Genomic DNA, 12,177 nt, shown 5'->3' with positions numbered 1-12,177 from the left:
TGGGGGAATGGGATAGACCGGTGATGGGTAGTAAGGAGGGCACGTATTGCATGGTGCACTGGGTGTTATACGCAACTAATGAATCATCGAGCCTTATATCGGAAACCGGGGATGTACTGTATGGTGACTAACATAATATAATAAAAAATCATTAAAAAAAATCCCCATTTTATCATCTAAAAACTTTTAATGAGCATGATTTTTACTTCATTATGAATTGATATGTTTAAAAATACAAGGTATTGTCCTTATGTTCTCCTAAAATCACCCTTATCTACCATTATCAGTTCTTTCAACTAGGTGTTCACTACTCTTGTTTAATGTCTTGCTATTTAAACAGTTCTTCTTGGACTACCAACATCAACATCAGTTGGAAAGGTAATGTAGAATAAACATGGCTGCACAAATCAATGGGGAAAAGAAAACAAATGGAAGAAAATTGAACACCACATCAAAAGGTGGGACTCTGGATGCATTAAAGGTGTACATGTGAAAAGTCAAACTAAGAAATTAATAGAAGGTAGTGATAACAGTGGAACATAGCTTTTTTTTTTTCTTCTTTTTTTAATAATCATCCCAACTTTAGGGGTGCCTGGCTGGCTCAGAGGAGCGTTCGACTCTTGATCTCGGGGTCATGAATTTGAGCCCCACATTGGGTGTAGAGATTACTTAAAAATAAAATCTTAAAAAAAAAATCATCACAACTTTAATAGCGTTTCTCTATTACTTTGGACCCCAAAATATGTTCATATAAAGTTGGTGAAGGTTATCTTTATACTGAGGAGTGGGGTACAACTTGTTTGACAACATTTCAAAAGCACAGATTGTGTCAATGCAAATTGAACAAACCATTTAGAATCTCTAAAAGTAAAGAGAGTTTTGAGCCCAAGTTAAAACAGCTGCCCAGGAAACACTCTTCACAGGGAAGAAAGAAGTACTCTGGAGAATGCACAGTTTTTACAGAGTTATATACTTTTTTACATCTTGTAAAAGCTCAAAAGATTATATGTTAGCATATAGACAGGAATTACAAGTTTTACTGTAAAGGAAGGCAGGGAACAAGAGTGTTGATTGCTATCTCAAGAACAAGAGGGTTTTCCTTTAGGCTACTCACTCACAAAGCGCAGGTACAATGCATGTGTGGCAGGCCATAAATCAGGCTTTTGGTTTGAACAAAGTTTATGTACAGTCATGCTAACCTAGAAATCTAAAATGGCTTCCCTTGTATATCAGGCCTTTAGAGAGTTTTTCTCTCATCATAAGTTAAAAAAAATGAAGTTAATTACATCAAAACAAAGGCTTGTTGTTTTCCATAGGACATGTTAAATTAATTAAAGAAGCCATTAGACTGATGGGGCACTAATGGTGCAGTGCCCTACATTAAGCAAACCAAAAGTTAAGCCTATAAATATCTCAAGGTTACAAAATAAAAATGCTAAGGACAAGCATTCACGAACAGCTTACTAAGGTTTAAGCTGTAGCCAGTCAATAATTTGCTTACTTTTCTTCTGCATTGTCCCTGTAGAAGCCTCTCTCTGAGCTCCTGTCAGTGGAGCGAGTGTTCCTAACCATTTCTGCTGCCCAATTTGTACCAGTTTTTGTTCAGAGAAACTCTTAAATTTTTATTATGCCTCAGTTTATCTTTTAATAGAAACTAAAGTTAACACATAGATGATGAATTTGTCAAAGATACTTGAAGCATCTAAATCCAACAAGGGATTAAAGTCCAGAATATTTAAGGAACATATAGAAAGTAACGATAAGAGAATAGCAACCTCAATAGAGAAATGGAAAACAGATACGAACAGACAGTATATAGAAGCTGAAATGTTCCAGCAACTTGTTTTTGTTTGCCTACTTACTGCAAGAGGATATGTAGAATATATAGAAGAGAAAACCTGAGGCCAACACTCATAAAAAGAGCTATTCCAAATGAGTATGAATCATAGATATGGAAAATGAAAAACGGTGAAGTATCACTTTATACCCATTAGACTGACAAAAATTAGAAAGCTGAATAATGCCAAGTACATGTAAGGATGCAGGAACCCTTCCAGGTTACTGCTGGGAATGTGGAGTGGTCCTGCCATTTTGGAGGACAGTTAGGCAGTATCCAGTTAATTTAAGAGTAGGTGCATCTTCTGTGACCCAGCAATTCTGTTTCTGGATCTGTATTCCAAAGACCTTCCCAGCAAGTCCGTAAGAGAACATATATGGGGAAAATTGTCACAGCGTGTTTATGGGGCAGAGAACTGGAGGCAATGTGGGCATTCATCGCTGCGGGGGTGGATGGGGAAATGTAGAGTCCTGGGCACATACTAGAAGAAATTGACAACATTTACAAAGTAACATGGAAGAATTTTTTAAGGAGTGTGGGTAATGAAAAGAAGAAAGAGAATAGATACATACCTCAATACCATTTACATAAATTTAAAGAAGGGGTACAAAACCCAAAAATACACATAAAAAGGCATATGTGTAAAAAGACTTGCTTTAAACAGAGTGGTTGTTTATGAAGGAAGGTAAGTGGGGAAAGAGAATGGGGATAAATGCAAATAAATAAAGTGATCTTGCAGGGACCAATGATGACAATGTGTTATGCACAGAGCAGGATAAGGAAGTCAATTATCTGTACTTGAAAAACAAGTGTATCCCACTAAATGCAATTTGGAAAACACTGCTTCATGGGGGAGTAATTGAATTTAATGATTTTAATGTCCTCTTTCACTACCCTTTTAGGTGGTATGAAACAAGGTAAGTTTTATTCTAAGAGCTTTAGCCATGTCCTTACTTTTAAGCAAAAATAATCATTTTGTCATAAAGACATACTGTGAATTTGTAGATGATGTGCTGTGATCTTGTCATACTCCTTTTGGTGCCCCAACAGTAGTTAGCAGATGGTAGACACAGCATAAAGTTTTATTCAGACAGATTGTTCCCCCAAAAAAGCTTTATTTTGCCCTGTTGCTACAAAGAATCTTGAAGTATTTTTTTCCCATAGATCTATCTTAAATAAGCAGAGAGACAAAAAGAAAATGTTGTTTGAACTGATTTTTCCCCTCTGGTACTGTCCAATAACTCTCATATTGGCACTGATAATTCTTTTTAAAAAATATTTTATTTATTCATGAGAAACAGAGGCAGAGGCAGAGGGAGAAGCAGGCTCCCTGCAGAGCAGGGAGCCGATGTGGGGCTCGATCCCAGGACCCCAAGATCATGACCTGAGCCAAAGGCAGACACCCAACCAACTGAGCCACGCAGGCCCCCCAGCACTGGTAATTCTTAATAGACAAGCCAGATTTGTAAGATTGGCTCACTTAGAATGTACAGGCAGTTGAAATGGCAGCATAATCTTCAGCTGCAATGTCTTCCATACATGATGAGATTGTGAACCATCATTTGATCTTCACAGCAGTGGAGCTTATTATTTACATTATAGGTGAGAACATTGAGAGAGGGATGTGATTTGTTCAAGGTCACATAACTCGTAAGCTGAGGCCTGAGGCTCAACATTTTCTTCTTCTAAGGTCTGTGCTCCATCTACTATCCCACTTAATTTGTCTAAATGCAAGGTGAATATTTCTTATTTTTAAATTAATCATTGATCTCTAATGTGCTACTGAATTTTGTGTCTAGAAAATCAACAAGGAAGAAAAGAAAGAAATATCTTAAGAGAATTTAAGGAGTTAAGAGAATTGAAATAAACTGTAGGTGTAGATTATAGACCAAAATACTGTAACAGTTTCTGCAATTGAGAAAAGATTTTTCTTGCCCAGTCTCCTTCCTTGCTTCAGTGAAGAAAGGGTACTGCAGTGACAACACTCTGTGACTTCCTCAGGGTAAGCTAGTACTGGCAGGCCTCAGGCAAAGAAGTTGGGTAGCAGCCCCTTCTTGTCCTGCCCCCACTTCCTTTAACAGGCTGTGTTCCAGATATTAGCAAGCTCTTAGTTTCCTCCCTGAGCACTGTGACTTTTTAAAAATATTTTATTTTATTTTATTTAAATTCAATTAATTAACATATAGTGTATTGTTGGTTTCAGGAGTAGAGATCGGTGACTCATCAGTTGAGCCACCGTGATGTTTAAAACCCTTCCAACAACTGCTTCTTTGGGATGGAATATTCTACTGCCCTTGAAAAAAAGACCAAAAGATAATCCTTTCCAAAGTGAAATACTTAGTTATTTATATCCAGCTACTTACCTCTCCTCTTGTTTCAGAATGGTACAGTTACCCTACACATGTAGGTTGCTTTTTCTTCTTTTAATTTATGAAGAGGTAAGCTTTAAGGTTAATGATTGATTTTTGCATAAAGACCATTCTTTACTTTCTTACTCGGTGTCTTTAGACTCGTGGGATTGTTAGAGTAGGCGGTGAGTTAGGTTCTAACAGTATACCTGGAGCCCAGCACTGAGGAAGTCATGGCCAGCTATTGGGAAAATCAGAGGCCTGTCCCAGCAGCATTCTGCGAGAAGCCAGATCCAACCAGACAGGCTCAAGATGGTGGACACCATGACAGGAAACCCCTGACCAAATTAGGAAGAAAAAGTGTGAAACACTGCTTCCCACCCCAAGTAATAAATATTTTGTCTCTCAGTTAATTACTGTCAATAAAAGATAGAAACGGAACCCCCAGCTCACACATTGCTCTTGCTATCATTCTTGCTCTCATATCTCTACAGGGTACTTTTTGCCTTAATAAACTTTCCTGCTTCTGTTACTCATCCACCGTGCTGCATGTTGGTCCTTGAATTCCTTCTTGTGACGAGACCAAGAACCTTCGGCAACTCCTTCAGGTCTGGCTGGGTCAATGGCTCAGGAACCAGGGTCTCCCCGGTTCACCCAGCAACAGGATGGCCTTACTCTTAAAGGAAAAGTAGGAGTAGAAAACAGTGACATTTAGTGTTTCCCATTCTCCCCCAAGAAAAATCTCAAAAACCCACTTCCCCCAAGAAAAACATGACAATTTTAGAGCTGTCACTGGAGATTAAATTGAGAGTAGGTGGCATGTGAAAACTAAATAATAAAGGATTAGATTCAACTATCTGTTTTACAGAGGCAACTCTGAGGCTGGTTTGATTAGTACCTTTCATATCAAGTTCTTACTTGCCAATTCTGATTCTAACCAACAATATTTTACTATTTTAAGCCTGTGGGGCTCTTTGCTATTGCTATTGTAATTGCTATATTAATGGGCAGCAAGAGTTGAAATGGTGACTGTAATGGACTTTCTTATAGTACAGTGAATATGTTATGGTGTGGTACTGAATGGAATGAATGGCACCAAGCAATCATTCTGTGGGTGACAGCCCTGGTAATGTAACAAGCAACAACTAAGGAAATACTTTCTAAAATCCCACCATGATGAAAGTACTTAGCTATTTTTTATGCCTAACTAATTTCCAGGTGTGGAGACTTTACCAAGTAAGGGTAGGAAGTGGATGTTGGTAGAGGAGTGACACCATATGCTGAGAGGGAAGAATTACAAGGCTTGAATTCTCACTTCCCTAGTTAATAAGTTCAGACGTAATTTTGTATAGTATTTACATTTCTGCCTGGGGGAAAAAAAGCTTTCCAATTTCTGCAGGTAAATATGTCCTGTATATCATGCTCTATGGCTTTTCAAGAATTCTGAAGGGTCTGAAACTTTACCCTATTTGCCTACCACAGTCCCATGAATGCTAGTAGAGCCGCAAACTGCTAGGTCAGAGATATAGGATGATTTATTACTTACAGCCCTAGCAGCAATGTATCAGCATTTTTGTGTCAGTTTGCGGAGCCTCAGTTTCCGCAGGGTGATGTGAAGAAGGCCAAATGACATCTGCATACACACTGGGTTGCATTACAGGAAAAAAAGTAGTGAGCTTAGGAAACCCAAATCTTTAATAATGGGCAGTAAGAATGTCTGCCCTTTGCTCAAAGGGAGACTGACATTTTTTTTCTTTTTTAAGGTTTTCATTTATTTGAGAGAGCATGAACGCGAGAGCATGAGTGGGGTGAGGGGCATAGGGAGAAGCAGATTCCCCACTGAGCAGCGAGACCAATGTAGGGCTCTCCCAGGACTCTGGGGTCATGACCTGAGCTAAAGGCAGACGTTTAACCTACTGAGCCATGCAGGCACCCAGGAGACTGACTTCTAAAGCTCTAAGCAAACCTGCCCTTTGCTGTAGAGGTGTATACTATCTCCCTTTGTCCAAGGTTGTTTCCTGCACAAAGGAACAAGGGCAGAGAGCATCCCCCTTACAAGACAAGCAGAAACATGGCCAACTGTCTTCCAACATGGCAAAGTATAACTTCAACTTTAGTGATTTTTTTATTAACTAGAACCCCTCTACAATATCAAAGTTACAAGTAAACCGCAAGACACAATGTAATTTCATAAAGACTGCACATTATTTCTTGCTGTGTAGCATTACCAAAAACCTAGCGGTGATACACGTTTATTATCTCAGTTTTTATAGTTAGGAATCTAGGCACGGCTTAAGTAACTCCTCTGATTAGGGTCTCACAAGACTGCAATGAAGATATTGGGTGAGACTGTGATCTTGTCTGAGGTTCTAATGAGGAAGGATATGCTTTCAATCTCACTCAGGTTGTTGGCAGAGTTCAGTTTCTTGAGTTGTAGGATTGAGGGTTTTGGTTTTTTACTGTGGGTTGGAAGCTGCCCTCAGCTTCAAGAGGCTCTGTTCCTTACTATGTGGGGTTCCCCAACATGGCCACTTGCTTCCTCCATGCAAGGGAGAGAGTGAACAACTCCAGTAGAATGGCCTGTACTGTCTATATAAGACAATCACATAGTCACATATATCTCATTGCGTTTGACATATTCTATGGGTTAATGTCTTCCAATGTATTTATGGAAGGGGCTGGCTGTTGGCTACTGAAGATAATTTATGTGATTCAGTGAGGAGAAGTCTTTCTGAGGAGGGAACATTTTAGCTGAGAACTCAAATGTTGAGGAGTCAGCAGTGAGAAGATGCAGGACAGGGATGAGGAGCATTCTGGGAAAAAGGGACAGAAAGTGGGAAATGTAGCATGCCCACAGACAGAAAAATATTATCATAACATTGTATTTTGTTTCTGTATCTGTTTTTTCCATTGTTCAATAAGCTGCACAAATTATCTCAGAATCTTCAATACCTATTTTATAGCAGATAGTAAATTTGTTTAATAAACAGATGGATTTATTAATTTAGGAATCATGTTATTAAGTTTTCATTTATCAGGAACTTCAGAGATACAAAATATTCATGTGAGGGCCCGTGCCCACAATGAACTCACAGTTGTGTGGGGCAGAGTTGCAAACAATTACTAATTCAAGGTGGTCCATGCTATCGGTGCTACTATACCATTGGAAGAAAGAATGAAGCCTCGCTCTATTTGGTGGATTTGAGGAAACTACCTAAAGGTAGTAAAGTTAGCACCGAATCTTCAAGGATACCTAAATTAGTTGGGATGCATAAATAGGAAAAGGCATTTTAGGCAAAGAAATCAGCTCAAACAAGGGCTAGGGAGTGACAAAGCATATGGCTGGTTTGCAAAACCCCCAAGAAGTTTAGGAGTAAACAAAACCAGGAGTATGTGCGGAAAGAGGTGTAGACAGCCAGGACGCTTATTCAATAAGTGTCTATGGATCACATCAAAAGGACAAAGAAGTCAACTCTAAGATGTGCCACTAGCCTAACGGGATCATTTGAGTATCATAAATAACAATAATGGATTAAAACACATCAGCTTTGTAAAATGTATGCATTCCTAATGATACTAAACAAACAAAACCTTACTGGTTAACACTGGAGATTGCTAGGGCACCAATTCATTACTCTGAAATTTTATAATTAAAATGAAAAACCACAACATTTATCCAGTCTTTCTTCTAGGATACAGGTATTTCAGGATAACCAATGAGTTGGTGAAAGTTTTTTTTTTTTTTTTTTTTTTTTGAGATTTTATTTATTTATTTGAGAGAGAGAGAGAGCACTGGCTGGATGAGGGGCAGAGGGAGAAGCTGACTCCCGGTTGAGCAGGGAGTCCAATCCAGGACTTGATCCAAGGACTCCAGGATCGTGACCTGAGCTGAAGGCAGACCCTTCCACTGAGCCACCCAGGCCCCTCAAAAAAAATTTTTTTTATAGAAGAATCCCAGGTAATAAAATCCTTGAAAGTATTAGAAATCTACTGTTAAAAGACTTAAGAGCTATACCAAAATGCAATGTGAAGGTTTTTTTTTTTTTTAATCTTTTGATAGGAAAAAAAACTATTAAATGACGTTTCGGCTTTAACAAGGTTAATTCGAATAGGCACTGAGTATTAGATGACATGAAGGAATTATTATTAGATGTGATAATGGTGAAGTTAAAAAAAATCCGTATCAGTTTGAGATGCACATTAATTTAAGGGTAAAATAATGTCTGGGATATGTTTCAAAATACTCAAGCACAGAGCGTGGGAGGGGATGAAACTAGATACAAAATGTTAATTGTTGATTCTTGGTGGTGGGTACGTGAGGGTTATTAAAAATGGATTCACTTTTGCCTATGTTTAAAATCTTCTTTAATAGCTTTAAAAAGCAGAACAAGTCCCGCGGAAAGGGGATGTCCAAAATGAAAGACCCCCAATTATTCTAGAAGGTTCTGAGACTTCCCGGGGATTTCCGAAAGAGCTGAGAACTGTAATTGCCAAATCGCTGCTGGATTTGAGCAGCAGACACCGGCTCTCCGGGAGCCGACCCAGGGTGGGCGGCTGAAGGCGCACGGCAGTTTTGGGAGTGTAGTGGGAAGCGAGGACGTCTTACCCCACCCCAGCAGCCTCCCCTCCTCAAGCCTGCCCTTCTTTTCGATCTTTCTTCCCACGAGCCCCACATGCCCCTCACGCACTGCGGAGCTTCTCTTTACCCGCCAAATCCTTCCTCTCCACAGCCTAGCCGCACCCCGCCCTTTTCCTGACCCTATTTGTCCTCTCCCACGCCAGCCCCGCCCCTTCCGTTTCAAGCCCCGCCCCTTATACCGGCGCTTGGGAGAAGGTTACCATAGCCACGGTGCGCACGGCAGCTAGGCGTCCCTAGTTGGTCCCCGGCTGGCCGGAGAGAAGAGGCGACACCATGAGCCATGTGGTGACTATTGAGGAGCCCCAGGCCAACCCGCAGGTGTCTCAGACCCGGTGCGGGGTGAGGTCTGGGGCCCGGGGCAACGTCTCCTCCAGTCGACCGTATGATTTTCTGTACGGTAAGGGTGGCACCAGACCTCCCTCCGGGGTTTTTGACTCCTGGGCTAGGTGGGCTTCGGGACGGTGGCAGGGCCAGGGGCGCGGTGAACGGAACACGAGCCTCAGGACGGATCCCTTGTCCGCGGTTATCCTTTGTTGGGTGGGAGCAGCTCCGAGCTCCCCAGGTGGCGGTGCTCTCCGCGCGCGTCGGAAGCCCGAGGTGCGCTCAGCGTCTCCGAACACGGCGCGGGATCGCCTTACTGTTCGCCACCGTCTTTTCCTGATCATTTGCACAGCCTTAAGCAGTCTTCCTGAAACCTGTTACCGGTGTTTTCTTATCCAGAAAAGTATGCAATGATTTGCAGACTTGGAGATTCCCTCAACATTCCCACGTTCAAACTGTGTAAAGTGCCCAACAAAAAAGACCTTCCCGCTCCCATTCCCTGGGCAACTCCAAATTTGGCTTTGTAGATAAAGAAGTGGCAGTTTATCTCACCTTTGTTTTCCGTTTTGTTTTATTTTTTAACTTATTGTTTTTAACTTATTATTTATTTTTAACTTATTGTTACGCATCAAAGCATTGCTTATAAACTAAGTCCACTGGATTCAATAAAGGCAGGCCCAGTCTGTTTTAATGCCCTGCTTGTCTGTTTATTTCTGTCTCTTTTACTGGACCTGAAGTTCCTTGAGTTCTTTAGGTACTTGTTTTATACAGTTTTGCAGCCTTCTCAGCACCTATTCCAGTGTGGATACATATGCTAGGTACTTCATAAATGTTTACTGGATTTTGAGTTTACTATTATAAGAATTTTAATCAGTTAAGCATGATTTTTTTTTTCTAATTTTGCCCTCATCAGTCTCATGCTCTTCACCTGAACCTTGCATTGCTTTTAACCATGTGGTATCTTCTCTAGGATTCCCAGGATCATCTGGGGATTGGATGGGAGTCCACAGGTTACCCATTTCCTGGTATAGAGGCTATGTAATGATTGCTTACTTATTATGACCCATGGTTTTCTTTATTCACTCTTGGCTTCATTTTGTAAAATAAGTCAGGTAAACTGTGTTTACCATCACTGTGTTTGTTTCAAAGGTAATTTGGGAATTGGATAGACCTCTTCAGTAAAGACAGGCAAAGAATTTATCAAGCTTCTTGTCTCTTTTATCATTAAAAATCTCTCTCTCTTTTTTTTTTTTTTGCAGAGAGATTGCTAAATGTTTCCATGTTCTTTCAAGGAACAGAAACTTAATCAAAATAGAACAAATAAAGTTTGGATTGTCCCAATAAAACAGGCAGTCTCACAGCTATCAGTGGACAGGAAGCATAGTATAGCCAGGAAAAAGTAGAATCAAGTCAGGGAAGGTCAGAACTAAGATGTGGGGCCCTTCTGTGTGATTTCTTGGCCCTTATGGTTTTTTGCATTGTGTAGGCTGTCAGATTTAGCAAGTAAAAATACAGGATGCACAGTTAAATTTGAATTTAAAATAAATAGCGAATAATATTTTAGTATAAATTTTTAGCCCCATGCAATATTTGGGGTCTATTTATATAAAAAGTTATTCATTGCCTATATGAAATTTAAATTTAACTGGGCATCCTATATTTTATCTGGCAACTCTAACCCTTGCTTTTTGCTGCACATATGTTTCCTTCTTCCATCTAACAGAAAGCCACTTCTTTATGGATTTCTCTTACTCTGACTGGGACTGGGGTGGCAGTCTACATGACCTCTCATCCTAAAGCTTATCACCAATTGTATAGAGTCCTCGTGTATCTTAGCTGAAAATTGAGGAGAGAAATAAGATAGGTTGTTGACAAGCCAGTGAATTGACTGGCTTGGGTCCGATTTCCACCCTCCATCCTGACAAAACTGTGGTGGGGTCAGTGTGGTGGTCAGTGGTGCACGCATGAACACCTTTCCAGCTTTTTCACACTTCCCCCACCCCCACCCCTCAAACCCAGTGGGCTTTTCCCAGAATTAATTGTCTGCAAGGCTTTTGCTCCTCTAAGAAGCTTTGGGCATCTTCATTAAATGTAATCTTTACTCTTCTGATCACTCTAGCAATTAAGATGAATTCAGATACCTTACATTTTTTTGGTACTTTAGGTTAACATCATTTTCTTAATAGATTTTACCTCATTTATATACCATTTTGTATTTTACTCAGTCTTTTGGTAAATGCTTTGTATCTCCCAAGCGCCTCTCGAAGTGACCGCCGTACGTTGTCACTTTCCTGAGTCTGTACATTGGTTAGTAGCTACACTGCTGATAATGAAAGCCTTTGAAATATATGGTATAGTTTTCCTAGCTTCCAAAAATGTTTTCAAAATGCTTTCTAGGTTTACCGTAAGCTCTTTCCTCTTTTCTTTTTACCCAGAATATGCAATTATTATACTTTTGCCGAAAAGTAATCCTTCTGTTTTGGGGCTTAATGCACTTCCTCTCTCTCATGATTACTTGGTTGTGACAACTTCCTAGGCTTGCTAGAACAGTTTCTACAGTATGGGCACATTGGCTGAAGGGCTTTCTCATGGTTTCCGTGGGAAACTCTCACCCATAAAATTCATGGGGTTTCAATAATTTTAGGCCTGGAAGCCAGAAGGATCAGAGTTGAAATTCGAACTGTTGGTAAGTGGCTAACTTCTTGAAGCCTCAGTTTCCTCCCCTATGAAAAGAAGGCCTAGTGCCTACCTCATTGGGTTTTTGTGAGGATTGAATGGAATATTGCACATAAAGCACTTAATACCTGTCTAGGAATAAGCAGGTGATACCTGGTGAGTCGTATTACCTGGGCATCTCAGAGGTCCTTATATTGCCTTTTGAGCACTGATTATGATCACAGTTGTAGGGTATGTTGCAGAATGTGTAGTCCTAAGTCACACAGTATTGTGTCATTATCTTCTATAGGCGGCAGGAATGTTTCTATAGATAGCCTGTCTTTGTACGCCTTATGGGAAGAAGAGAATGGTTTATA

General features: G+C 40.2%; 1 protein-coding gene across 1 annotated transcript in view; it reads left to right on the top strand.

Moving 5' to 3' along the window:
• The first annotated feature begins 9,008 nt into the window (after positions 1-9,008).
• The window catches only part of CFAP91 (cilia and flagella associated protein 91), an 85,635-nt gene continuing 82,466 nt past the window's right edge, over positions 9,009-12,177 (top strand). Inside the window, exon 1 of the mRNA XM_045785102.2 lies at positions 9,009-9,221. Coding sequence (XP_045641058.2) covers positions 9,098-9,221 — 124 coding nt within the window. The 5' untranslated portion in view covers positions 9,009-9,097. The remainder of the gene's footprint in view (positions 9,222-12,177) is intronic.

The sequence above is a fragment of the Ursus americanus genome, chromosome 4 (assembly GCF_024610735.1).
Source record: "Ursus americanus isolate L20-20 chromosome 4, mUrsAme1.1.p, whole genome shotgun sequence".
In the NCBI taxonomy this organism is placed as follows: Eukaryota; Metazoa; Chordata; class Mammalia; order Carnivora; family Ursidae; genus Ursus; species Ursus americanus.
This window is presented reverse-complemented; position numbering and strand designations above follow the sequence as displayed.